At 37.7% G+C, this 13,320-nt stretch overlaps 3 protein-coding genes across 5 annotated transcripts in view; 1 reads left to right on the forward strand and 2 right to left on the reverse strand.

Annotated features, from left to right (window-relative positions):
* prim2 (DNA primase subunit 2) overlaps window positions 1-1,395 on the reverse strand; it is a 23,583-nt gene extending 22,188 nt beyond the window's left edge. The window contains exons 1-2 of one of the 2 annotated variants that reach the window (XM_029450571.1): window positions 1,095-1,395; window positions 140-289 (exon numbers count right to left, since the gene is read on the reverse strand). In XM_029450571.1, coding sequence (XP_029306431.1) covers window positions 140-284 — 145 coding nt within the window. In that variant the 5' untranslated portion in view covers window positions 285-289; window positions 1,095-1,395. Of the gene's footprint in view, window positions 1-139; window positions 290-733; window positions 994-1,094 lie in introns of those variants that run through there. The other variant, XM_029450572.1, reaches the window with a different exon arrangement.
* A 1,172-nt stretch (window positions 1,396-2,567) lies between these two features.
* rab23 (RAB23, member RAS oncogene family) lies at window positions 2,568-8,910 on the forward strand. Of its 2 annotated transcripts, none has more exons than XM_029449278.1 (7): window positions 2,568-3,012; window positions 5,190-5,413; window positions 5,503-5,588; window positions 5,894-6,050; window positions 6,149-6,231; window positions 6,320-6,412; window positions 6,512-8,910. In XM_029449278.1, the coding sequence occupies exons 2-7, from the start codon at window positions 5,259-5,261 to the stop codon at window positions 6,643-6,645; spliced, it is 708 nt and encodes a 235-aa protein (XP_029305138.1). In that variant the 5' UTR covers window positions 2,568-3,012; window positions 5,190-5,258; the 3' UTR covers window positions 6,646-8,910. The 2 variants fall into 2 exon arrangements, with proteins under 2 accessions (XP_029305138.1, XP_029305140.1); XM_029449280.1 differs by having other exon boundaries at window positions 5,230-5,413.
* Window positions 8,550-13,303, reverse strand: bag2 (BCL2 associated athanogene 2). The gene is made up of 4 exons (XM_029449281.1): window positions 13,146-13,303; window positions 11,823-12,157; window positions 11,359-11,468; window positions 8,550-10,177 (listed from the first exon to the last, which is right to left on the reverse strand). Exons 2-4 carry the CDS (start codon window positions 11,942-11,944, stop codon window positions 9,783-9,785), a joined length of 627 nt encoding a protein of 208 aa, XP_029305141.1. The 5' UTR covers window positions 11,945-12,157; window positions 13,146-13,303; the 3' UTR covers window positions 8,550-9,782.
* Between the last annotated feature and the right edge of the window lie 17 nt (window positions 13,304-13,320).

Raw genomic sequence — 13,320 nt, forward strand, 5'->3', positions numbered from 1 at the left:
TGCAGTGACATTAAAAGAAGACATTGTAAATATCAGGCCTTTTAAAAAACACATTCAAAATGCATTTAACAATAGGAGAAATCACTGCTCACAGAGAATGTCATAACCTAATTAGACTTGCATGAGACCCAGGTCTTACATTTTAGTCGGTCGACAGCAAGGGCCTCAAACTCAGTGAGAGAGATGTTTTCAAGAGGAGGCTGCCCGTAGAACTGCAGTGGATGTCCATAGAGCTCCGTCTGAGAGTTGGTGATGAACTTCTTTCTTCTGCTAGGAAACTGCATAGTTCCTGATGGTAAGGGAAAACAAGTGTTCAATAATGTATCACCAGACAATAGGCTACAAGTAGTCACCATGATGGCATATTTGATGAAAATACCATTTTAAATTTTGAGAACGCACACCCAGTACAGACCAGTGCGAGTGTCAAAAATTAAACAAGCTGCACGACTCTTCTCCAATGTATATATATGTTATTGATAACAAAAGAGTGAATACAGAAAATAGTCAAACAGAGCATAGAAGCATTTCTTACAAAATATGTTTGTATCTGCAATAAGTTGGCTAGGTTATGGTGTGTTTATGTATAGAGACCTAGGCACCAATTATTATTATTATTATTATATAATAATAAAATACCTTCAATAAACTCGGTAAGGCCTATTATGATGTTGATTCCATAAGAGATACACAATCAGGGAAGGCAACAGTGAGCCCACTAGAAAGAACTGACCTGATAACGAGTCATTATGTTACAATGTGTCCAGCAGCCCTGATAAAATAGCTGTTATCGCTCCTTTCCATAAAACCAGCTGTGCCAGCCAGACTTAAAGTTTATTAAGCCTGTAACAGAGACCGTTTCACTAAAGCTAACAATACGTTATTATTAGCACTAACAGTGAGTCAACAACACTATCTCAAACGTAGAACAGCAACGTTTTCGTAGTGGAAGACGCTAGTTTACGTTCAGAAACGTTAAACTGTCTTGGGAACTGGTTCAAGACGACAGACTTCTAAACAGTCTCAGTAACCTATCACATAACATACGACAAGTACTAGAATAATATTTAAATGATTTATTGTCGTAACATTACCGATTAGACGATGGGGTTGCTTCTTCTGTGCTCAATCCCGCCAAACAAAGTGGGTTGTTCAACAGACGCGGGTAAATGATGACGATTCAGGAAGAGAAACCCTGCCTTAATGTGTGAGCGCTCGTTTAGTTGTTCCACCTCACCCGCCGTATCTCTACTGTGGATAATAACTTTTATAAAAAGATTAACAACAGACTTTGAAATGTTGTATGGTGACTATAAACCAGTCATGTAGCCGAATATTTTAAATAAAACATGGTTTATACATTCTGTCATTTTTTATGACTTCTGTTTTCGTCGTCGACCTGGGTGCAACAGGAACCTTCGGAGGTAACTGTAATACATAACAAACACACCCAGAACACGTGGTCCTTCCGTCAGACTGAAATGCAGATTTATTTGTTTTCTTCTTGAATATAATATTAATAAATTGCAATGTTTATACACCGGTATCTTTGTTTATCGAGACGGATGAATGGTAAAGGTTAATGGAAACTTTGGAAAACTATGAACTATTATGTTGGTTTGAAGCCACAAGCACAATAAAGATTCATAACGCTCAAACAACTGCTGTCAAAGATTTGCAGTAATAAAGTAACTAAATATAGTTACTCAAGTATTGTACTAAAGTGCAAGTAGTACATGTACTCTACTTAAGTATCGCACGTTTTCTACTTCAGACTATAGGCTACTATGCAGTGGTGGAATGTAAGTATATTTACTAAAGTACAATTGTGAGGTACTTGTACTATACTTAAGTATTTCCATTGTATGCTACTTTATACTTCTACTACACTACATATCAGAGGCAAATATTGTACTTCTAATAAATAAAGAATACACTTTATAAACGAATAAATGATGATATAGTATTGTGAGTAACTACTCAGGAGTATGTAAAATAATACAAAAAATAAGCTCCACCTTTACCAACATTAAAGCAATGAACACATCAATGCATCAAATATTATAATCCAATAATTTAATATATAATATTGAAATAATGGTTACTTTTACATTAGATTTTTAAGTATATTTTGATGCTAATTCCTTTTTACTTTTACTTAAGAAAGATTTTGAATGCAGGACTTTAACTTGTAACATTATTTTTACTCTGTATTGCTACTTTTATATAAGTAAAAGATCTGAGTACTTTCCCCACCACTGATACTATGCCAATGATATACATTCATACATTTACAGGGGATTATTGTACTTTATACTTCACTATACTTATTAGAAATCAATAGTTACTAGTTAGGTTTCAGATAAAAAACAACAATTTAGATTAAAATCCATGATGAACTTGCTATAAATAACCTACTTTGCAGTATATATATATTAATTAATACTACAGTATCTCCATCTCGAACATTAATTGGCAGCAGTCATCTTTTTATTTTCAACATTAGTGTCAACATCGCATATAAATCATCCACACATTCACACCAATATGTGGCGGTAATGTGATATTTCCGCCAAAAAACACAGAAGAAGACTTGACTCCGCTGCTTAGCAACAAACATTAGCGAGCTAGCCAGTTGCCTTTAGCTACTCTCATGCGCAACGTAGTTAGCTGGAACGAAGGCTCGCGGATAGATAGCATTTTCACCCCGTAAATGTCACATATTTTACTTAGTTGTCGACGTTAATTAAACGTTACCTGTCGTTTTGAAGCTGAGAACATTCGGTATGTGCAGTCATTAGTTATATATAATTAGCGGGCGGAGGAGAAGGTTCTTTTCTTTGGGAAAAGTGGCTAACATTAGCTCGACAACCGTAGCACCGGATTCATAGCGTCTCCTATTGCCAGAGAGAAGAGCAGAGGCAGGCTGGAGATATGTGATTGTGGTTCAGCTGGCTGATTAGCTCATCTAATGTTAGCGGACACTGGATGAGTTGAAACGTGATTGTACAGGTAAGACTTTGCCCACTCTATGGGTTTGCTAGCTTTTAACGTTACATTCTTCCTCACCTACACAGTCAGTCAGTCCTTAAATCAGCTGTAAAGGACTATACAGTACCAGCAGCCGCTTGGTACCTAAAGACCCTCGTGCCAGCTATTCAACAGGTCATATCTCGGCCAAGGCAAGGCATCCTGATATATGGGAATTTAACAGAATTATAAGTTTACTTAAAACTTACGTCCAACACTTACTTTGGAAATAACAGTAAACCTAATCAGAAAGGAGTAGTTACGTGTTATGTCATTCTAATATCTGCATTCTAACTGTGCCGTCAATTAATGGGTTTAACGTCCCCAGCCTTGAGGCCTGGGTAAAGTGATGGCGGGTCTGTGAAGATGACTCACTGTTCATGAGGGGAGGTGTATTGTCTTCTACATACTTTATAAGAGTGTATTTATATGTACATTGTAATGCATCGGATATACTGCTATGTAAAATATATGTGTACGTTTCTCTCATGTCTTTAACATTAATAGAGTATGAATAGGTTAAAGATGTCATTGTAAGTAGAAAAAGATCATGATAACCAGAAGACCCACAATAGATAGGCTAGTGTGGAAATTCACTGTTTAAATGTATGATACCAGAGTTGCTGGCACTCTCAGGTATTTTAGAAATGATTGGTGTTGATCTGGTTTTTTTACCTTGTATTTTCAGATTGAACCACACTGTGGAATATTCAGATATAAAATGTGATTACAGTGATTGACAATAAATGGTCATTACTAATTAATTGCCCAACCCTATTATTGATAACTGCATGATGTTTTAAATGCACCTAATTGTCATTGTCATTGTGTGTGAGCAGACTTTCTAAGACTAGTAGTTAACTCTTCTCCAGATATAGATAGTGTGTCCTGTAGTCTTCAGGTGGTGACAGTGATGATTTATGGAGTGTGCATAGCCATCATAACTCAACACTTTGACTTTCTGTGACAAATTAAAAAAACACGTTTAGAAGTGATTACACTTAGAGATGAGATAACTGCAAATGTGTAACTTGACTTGTGAAACTTGAAAGAAAGATGGGACTCTTTGCTTAACATGAGTTGGATCAATTCAAACGATCGCCGAGGTGAAATCTAATCCACATATTGCTGTAAACTTATTTAAAAATTCACATCGAAACAGTGTACAAGGAGCAGGCTGTTTTTTATTTTTGTTTGCCTGCATGTTATAACAACTGCTGCGTCATACAGCTCAATTATAGCTGATGAATAATATTGTTGCCTGCGATACATATTGTGACTCAAATCTAGACAGACTGTTGGACACCACAGTCACACAGTAGGCTGTCAGTATCCACTGGGAACAGCTTTCCCACAATATTGTTTAGCATTGCACTCAGCTGCTACGCGCCTATAACGGTGGACGACCCAGTTGCTATGTGGAGTCTGCTGCTCTAAGTGCTAATGGAAGAATAAACACAATCCTTGTAAACATTTACAACAGTTGAATCAATGCGAGCACACATAATAGTTAAAGGACATTTCCAGTAAAGCCCTTTACTCCCTTTACTATAGTGCACTCCCTCCCCAATTAAATGTGTGTGGTAACCTGTAGTGCAGATAGTGATTACGTTTCAAATTTGACAAGCTATTAAAAAAAAAAAAAAAAAAAAATCTAAATTGGATGCTTTTGAATTTATGACATTTGGCAAAATATAGGAAACAATTGCTTTTAAGATCTGCTAATTTGAGATTTTAGAAAATTAGATTAATTAATAAGAAAATAAACAGTGCCGCCCCAGTGACTTGTAATATAAAAGCACCTGTACCTTCTAATTTTTGGTTGTACTTGAATAGATAAGAAATAAGTTTTATGTTCTTGCCAGATCTGACTGATTTGTCTGCTAATATTTCATCTCATGAAAGTTGACTACTTCTACTACTTTTATCTAACCAGTCAGAGCTGCTTTTAGGTGGGAAATAAATCCTATTCTAGGATGCTTTAAATTAGTCAGGATATAACCACTCATCTGTAATATATCACAGTTGTTATTATAAATGATATTAGTGGAGAGGAACTATTTTATATTCTTATGTTTCATACAGACAGATAACCGTCACTGACACAAGGGCTTCAACACATGTCCTACAGTAATGTTTTGTTTATTTTACACTTTCAGGTGATATATGTGTTTGTGTCACGTCACTAAAACTACTTAGGCGGAGTAGAACTGAGTAAACCAGCCACCATGTTGGAGGAGGACATGGAAGTGGCCATCAAGGTGGTCGTGGTCGGCAATGGAGCTGTTGGCAAGTCCAGTATGATCCAACGGTACTGCAAGGGCATCTTCACTAAGGACTACAAAAAGACCATCGGAGTGGACTTCCTGGAACGGCAGATACTGTAAGCGACTTGATTCACAGAAGATTACATTCCTCTATCAATTATTGCCTGTATTTAATATCATCCTCATTACCCGCTCATTGTTTTAGTGTAAATGACGAAGAGGTCCGACTAATGCTGTGGGACACCGCTGGGCAGGAGGAGTTTGACGCTATTACTAAGGCCTACTACCGTGGTAAGACTCCACCACTGTGACGAATATAACACTGGTGCTTTGGGCCACTGACCTCCTTGACTGCTGAGGTTAAGTTTAGATTTCTCACAGATTTTATGGTTTACTGGCAGCACGATATTCAACCAAAGCACATGCGCTGGGACACACAGCACTGCAAACATGTCATTGAGCTTAAAGCGAATGTCCAGTGGGGCTGTGCTTCAGTCGACCCAATGTTTTTACATCCTTTAGGAGGATGAGTTATGTATCATTTTAAAAAGAATGAACAGCTTGAAAACATTAACTGTTGTTGTCTTGCATTCCAGGTGCCCAAGCATGTGTGCTAGTCTTCTCTACCACAGACAGGGAGTCGTTTCAGGCTATTGACAGCTGGAGGGAGAAGGTGGAGGCAGAGGTCGGAGATATTCCCACAGTTCTAGTGCAGAACAAAATTGACCTCCTGGAAGAGACCGTTATAAAAAAGTAAGTGGTAGTTTCTTTTATGTAAAAATCCCCCTGGATCACTGTATGTTAAGGACAAACGGTAATGACTGAATTGATTTTCTTTACTTGCATTGCAGCGAGGAGGCAGAAGCTTTGGCTAAAAGGCTCAAGCTGAGATTTTATCGCGCTTCAGTAAAAGAGGACCTTAATGTCAACGAGGGTGCGTTATTGAAACATTGGAGAACTGGGCTTATGCAAGAAACTCATTCTGGATGTTACTAACAATAACATCTCTGCTCTGTTTTTAGTTTTTAAGTACCTAGCCGATAAGTATCTTCAGCGACTCAAACAGCAAACGGCAGAGGAGACAGAGGTGCTCCACACAACAAGCAATAAAATAGGTGAGGAGTCTTTCCCTACATCTTTTTTTATGTTTCATTTTAAGTTTTTATTACTTTTAGTAGGGTGACATTACTCATAAATGTTGTTTTTTTCCAAAGGTGTTTTTAATACCACCAGTAGTAATGTCTGCAACCAGAGCTCCAGCAACGGCAGAGAAGTCATCACTTTGCGACCTAACAAACAAAGGACCAAGAAGAGTAAAAATCCTTTTGGAAGCTGCAGCGTACTCTAGATAAAATCATTTAGTTTTAGTGACTGACTATTGTTTCTAAAACTAAATTGGTCATTGTTGTATTTTGTGGAGGTAGCCCCATTTAGAGACCAAAGCCCAAACCGACTGGGAAATACTACTCTATACTACTACTAATAACCTGATGTTTAATCTGTGTCCTAAATTGTTTCACCACATTGAGGGTTACATTTAATTTGATTCAGCCTTGGATCTCCATCAATGACCGGTGCACAAAAACCTGTCCTTGTGGTTGCCTTAAGTAACAGCAGCAGCTGCAGCTGCAGTACATGTGTTGTTTAGATGTCACCTGACATACAATCCTCTCATCAAAACATGTTACAGCAAAGGTTGCACTCCTGCTCTGTGAAAACTCCTGTATATGACTTTTACAGTCGCCCATCCTGTGTTTGTCATTTAATCTGTGCAATATGTTTGCATGTATTGTAGAAGATACACAGATAATTTTGTACCATATTTTTCTGTCAACGTAATATGGTTCAAACTATACTGCTTTTGTGGACAAAACACTATCGAATCCAGAGTTAATTCTCTGTGCAGAAGTATTTTTGTACAACAGTGTTGAGTGATATTTTCACTGAAGTGTTGACATAGTGCCAAATTTCCTCTTTCTGAGCGATAGTTAAATATTAACACTGCAGTGATGTGACATGAAATCAATAGACTGTGCGTTTATGTATAACCAAATATCAATAACTATTGACACAAAACAGTCCTATATATGTCGGCTTACACTCAATTTATTTAACGATTTGTTAATCAAGACTTTCCCAAAGTTGAGGACTTTGTGATGTAAAACATGAGTTGAAGTTACAATCAGTTATAGCACTATGTCTTTAATTGCAGTTGTTTACATTTAACATTAGATTGTGCTTTTCTTTAACTTTGCTACAGCTTTGAGTCACTCGTTGGTCTCAGACTAAATACATTTCAGTACTGTATTCAGATGACATTACTATATTTTTAACATTTCAAACACTAAACATGGTACAAGAATTTGTTTTTTATTTCTTGGTTTGGTATGTAATCAATTTCCATTTTGTAAATATCCATATCATATCAGTAGAGAAGGTTCAAAATGGGATATTTTGCTTGTGTGTGCTTGAATATGCAAGAAAATTCTGTTTCCTCACTACAATGAGGGGAGTCAAAAGATCTCCCAACTAATGCTCAGTCCTCCAAATGGCTGTGAACTGTATGTTATTGCCTTTTCTACATTTGTTTTCCTAAAACTCATTATATGGGAGACACCGGTTTACTAAGCACAAAGAAATATGTGGTGATGTGGAAAAGTCTCCGATCTGACATTATTAACAATAACTTATTAATAGCTACAAGTAATGTACATGCAATTAGAATACCTGGGACACCTGGGAATACATGCATTCACATTTTTGTCTTCTTTTTAAAGTGTTGTAACTGATCTCAGATCAGAAGCTATAGAAGCTATTCCCACGTTCAAATGGACTTCATTCTCAAGATGTTCAGCTGGGACTGTTGTGAAAACCCCAACAGGTGCTTAAACTATGATCCAGTTATACCATTGGTGACAAGATTGTGTTTATTCAATGCTTTCTCATTTCGTTGTCTGTAAACAGTGCTGTTTTGAGAAAAGGGGGGGGGGGGGGAAGAATGTGGCATAACTGTAATGCATGCAAGCCTTTTCTTTTCCCACATCAGTGAACGTTCAACCATGGTTGCAATGCCACAATGCCTCGTCTTTGTTTACATCCTCCCCCACTGACCACCAGTAAGCATTTTAATCCCTACTCTTGCTGTTTGTTTAAAATTGCCTGCACAGTAAATCTGTAAATAATTATTTCCCAAGCTTTCTCTAATTTGTAACATTGTGTTTACTTTGCCTTTTTTGCTTTTTTGACTGAATGGATTTTAGCGCACTTTAACATTACAAATGTCATATAATCTTAAAGAAGCAGAAGTTAAAAGTAACCATACTTATGTGCTGTCACTCAGGTGTAATGATCTTTGTGTCATACTGTTGATCTGCTTCTTCACACATGACTTCATAAATCAAGTTCACACATTTAGACAAACCAACATATAGTATATACTTTCAGACTTGACAAAAACAACTCATTGTTGGATTTTTGCTTTTTAACAGTAAAAAATAAAATAAAAATGTATCTCAATGTTTTAAGTGTGCAACACAACTGGGCACCCAAGATTATGTTTGGGGGGTAAAGTTCATGGTAATCTGACATTAATAAAACTTTACTTTGTTCTTGAGCATCCCGTGTGTGATTTCAAATGACAATATTCCTTTGGCAATACATTAATTTAACCAAAACTTTACATTAAAAACATTGTGCTTAGGTCAGAGTTAACAAGCTACTGAAAAAGTTAGTAAGTTAGACCTTGAGTTAAGACTTAATTGTCAAATTTACCAAGATGTATAGCAGACTAGCACTATGTTACTATTGCCTTGTTGACATTGTCTATAACTTCATACCCTAAATGATTATTATGGCATTGTTAATTTAACATGAATTAAAAACCATCGTCATCTGTGTTAACAACTTTCAGCAATAGGCCCCCCTTAACAGAAGACTTCTCTCCTTAACACTTGTGTTTTTATTTATGTTTTTTTACATATAATGTGACATCAAAACTGATTTGTGCAAACATGAAGTAAAATCCACGGCTTAATGTGATTGGTGTTGCCTTCACACAAAGAGGTAGTGAACAAATTGTTACCTGATTGAAAAGGTGAGACAATGAAACGGAAAAAAGATTCTTCAACATTACATTCATTGTTTGTCGTGCATTTAATTTCTTTACTGTGACAAAACCTCCAATGGAGCTCTTTGCCATTGTGTACTTTCCATCTTACTTCAGTGCAAGTGATCACACATTGTGAACTGGGAATACACATCAAACAATGCACATTAGGTAGAGCAGTTTAAATGACAATAACTTTGAAGGTAAAACTTGATTATATCCAGAAGTCTTTCCTTCAGGATGAGTTGTGCTTTACCGTTTAAATTCAGTATCATGGTAATTGTCCCATACGTACTAGTCTTGCTGCATGTAGAAAGTAAGTACAGGATTACGACAGTTCTTGGTGAGGTTAGTGGCATTAAAGACACATTTTATGTTTCTTATTGACAGCCGTTGGCTTTTGGGTCTTCCAGTTTTTGGTGATCCATAATCTTGATGTTCTTTTCAGCATTTGCCACATTTCTCATCAAAGTCTCCAGCCTCTGCTTGATCTTCTTCTGGTCTTCCAGAGCACAGCTGATCACTATGGCCTGAAACTTCTGGTCGATGGGGACGGGCGGGGCCTCGGTCACACAGGCCGCGTGCAGGGCTAGCAGCCGCTGCCGGCCGCTGACCATGTCATCCAGCAACCTTTGCACTATTTCATCGATTACAGATGTGGCCTGGCGCAGCGCCTCCTCCTGCTGGGAGTTTCTGATTGTGCCAACGGAGACCTCTACACACAGCGTCCGGCCCATTAGACGGTTTGCAGTTAAAGTTAACTCTTCTTTCTCCCCTAGAAAATATAAAACAAAAAATAAATTGATGCTGCGTTTTTAAAGAGCAAAGTACACTGGCTATACAGGGGTGGACACAATAATAAGAACACCTATCTAATGTAAAGGCTCATGTCATGTTTGTGCTCCAGCCTCTTCTCACCTGTGGGTGGATCATGAGACAATGGGCCCCTGGTAATTGTGTGTGTGGTCATTTTGTGCCTACTTATAGTCATTTTTTGTCTCATTATGTCTCTTGTTGTATTTTTGTGTCTCTTTGTGGTGATTCTTTATCTCTTTAAGTGACATTTTGCTGGTGAAGGCCTCTGACACTTTGGGCCCCTGGACCTGTGACCCGGTAGGCCCGTTCAGTAATCCCTCCATGCTCCCACCATGAAGACATACAGCTCAGGTGAATGTAATTATACTAATGCGTGGTGGATCCAGCCCAAAGTAGATGCAATGTAATCCAACAGGATGGCCCTGTTTTAAATTCATTTTTTAAGGACTGCGTCAGAAAGATGATTTAAAACACTGGTTTGTAGTTACACGTTCCACGCAACTAACAAATCAAGATTTAATAATAATAATAATAATAATAATAATAATAATAATAATAATAATATTATATTGCATTTGGTATTATTTGGTTCAGCAGGTGAACATAATCAAACAAATGTAATGCAATGTGACAATACAACAGCCTCCTCAAAATTGGTACATTATAAAATCAAAAGGGTGGTATTTCTGGCAGGGTAACTGCATTGGTTTGTCCCAGATGTTCAACAGTGAATATTTAGTTAGTTAGTCTGTGGTGACTACAGGATTTATCTAAGGTGGATATACTTAATATGTTAAATGAGGAAATACTGTATGATAATTTGAATGCAATTACCTTTTTTGTATATCCTATCAAGTAGGCTATAGGAGGAAAACCAACTCTATACATGTAGGTTCTCTTTTCTCCTGGGTTAGGGTGTTGCCTGAGGTTCTTATACACCCAACTGCAATGTAGCACTCAAAGCATAACCTCATTGGATCACAATGTTACAGTGAAATCAGAGCGACTGCAACAATGAAAGAGGCGGATTACACATTATTGATTAATACACAGTCACCTAAGGCGTATCACACTCTATGATACGTTCTTCTTCTTCTTCTTCTTGTAAGGTCATGTTAAGGGCACAGTGAAGTGTCTCACCGGCAGAGATGTTTCGCAGTTCCTGTCCGCTCTGTATAGATTGGATCGTTTCCAGGATGAGCTCCCTTTCCTGCTCCATGGCCGATGCAGCTTCGCGTAAAGCCTCCACCCTGACAGACGCGGACAACAATGCATGACCACAGGCATCCATTTAAAACCACATCCTTTCTCTGGAAACAAAATAACGGGCTGATGTAAAGGAATAGGAACAATAGCATGACCATCAGAGTATTATAATCAATCCACATGTTAGCGTATTATAATAAAATACACACCCTAAACATAAAAACACACATTTGAATTAGACGCGATCGGCTGCATCCGCTTTATCTCTCTTCTAGTTAGGATTATATTTCTATATTATATTAATGATAAATGATGCGAACAGTAATACAATATAGGACGATAATGCCGGAAGTGCACTGTGTTTTACGCACATGGTACGGCCTGTTACTTAACTGTACCTCATTTCCAGCTGATCCAAACTTTCCAGGAGTTGTCCGGAGCGATCTGCCATGGACAGCGTCCTGCTGAACTTACTGCACATAGCGTCGCTCATTTTCGCCTGTATTTTAGCTTGAGCCATGATGGTGAATGATTGATATGATTATTATGATCCGTCCCGGAGAGAAATCCTGTGTGCGATCAACAGTCTGATCTGTCCAGCTGACTGCAGCAGCGCCCCAGGGAGAACATTTCCTAACATGGGCTGCAACTTCCTTCACTCAGTCCTCAGAAGCTTCCCGAGGAGTCCAGATAGAGTGGTTCCCAAAGTCAGGTCCGAGGACCCTTACAGGTCCTAGAGAAGGTCCAGCAGGTCCACAGAAGAAATTAAGATTAAACTGTAATTTTAAATATAACGTTTTTTTATATTAAACAATCATTTGTACGTGATGATTTCTTTTTTTAGAGAATATGGAAAGCATACTCATTATTAGAGTTTTCATTTAACTGGTTAATTTTTAACAGATGTCAGGGCAAAGGCGCCTGACATGAGAGCACAGATATAACATGAAGCATGAAGCGAAACTGTGTTTACCAAGTCTAAAATAACATTATGTTGAAGGGTTTAATACAATCAGCAGTTTAATTTACTCTTGAAATATTTTAGTAATGCTAACAACTTCTATCCATGACTATATTATACAAGAATCATGTGTCAAATCTTGTGTATAATATGTATACTTTAAATAACTAACCCACATCTATCTGCCATGCGCAACACACTTGCTGCATGGATGCTTTTAGATTTTTACAAATGTAATTCTTTTTCAATTTTATTCAACTGTGTTTAATGTCTTTACATCTAAAGGAATTAGAGGGTTTCCTCACCAGTGGTAGAGAGGAGGCAAACCTGTCCACATTCAATCTCAGAGGAAACATCACCTCTGAAATTGCAGTTTGATGGTAACTCCCAAATTCTACAACCAGGATTCCCTCTCAAAATAATCTCTAATTATTTTAGTATTTGGGGCAGTTTTCTGATCACAAATGAAACCTGTTTTCAAAATATAATTACAAAAGGCAGCAACACTACATCTGAATGCCAATTTGTAGTATGAATCCACTTTAAAAAGGAATCCGTCAGTCACCTTCCAATGATTTTGAAGGACTAACCGAGCCTAAAGAGCGATTTCCAGAGTTGAAGCTGTGCTTAAACAGGACTTCCACTCTCTCCACTTCCTTTTACAGGATAAGTTTAATATCTTGTCATGTAAAGACCAGGACTCATAGGACTGCACTTCAGCAATTTCTTTCTACATACAAAGTTTGGCCCTGCTCCTTACAATCCACTTGATCTCCAGTCTGCGATGAAAACAGAAACTGCAATTGGAGACTCCTTTGGCACTCTGGTCACAAGTTCAGCTTCGACATTTTGCAGTGTCATCAATGCCATCTATAGCACGCATGTCGACACGCAAGTGTTGAGCCTTCACAACAGAAGACATAAATCAGGAGCCA

This window comes from Cottoperca gobio, chromosome 15, assembly GCF_900634415.1.
Source record: "Cottoperca gobio chromosome 15, fCotGob3.1, whole genome shotgun sequence".
NCBI lineage: Eukaryota > Metazoa > Chordata > Actinopteri > Perciformes > Bovichtidae > Cottoperca > Cottoperca gobio.

Bases quoted from the DNA above. Each gene is read 5' to 3' on its own strand.
- bag2 (XM_029449281.1), bottom strand. From the start codon at position 11,944: ATGGCTCAAGCTAAAATACAGGCGAAAATGAGCGACGCTATGTGCAGT. The intron at 11,469-11,822 runs GTACAGTTAAGT...CGCGTCTGTCAG, and splicing joins TTGGATCAGCTGGAAATGAG to GGTGGAGGCTTTACGCGAAG. The intron at 10,178-11,358 runs GTGAGACACTTC...TATATTTTCTAG, and splicing joins ACTGCGAAACATCTCTGCCG to GGGAGAAAGAAGAGTTAACT.
- rab23 (XM_029449278.1), top strand. From the start codon at position 5,259: ATGTTGGAGGAGGACATGGAAGTGGCCATCAAGGTGGTCGTGGTCGGC. The intron at 5,414-5,502 runs GTAAGCGACTTG...TCATTGTTTTAG, and splicing joins TTCCTGGAACGGCAGATACT to TGTAAATGACGAAGAGGTCC. The intron at 6,051-6,148 runs GTAAGTGGTAGT...CTTGCATTGCAG, and splicing joins GAAGAGACCGTTATAAAAAA to CGAGGAGGCAGAAGCTTTGG.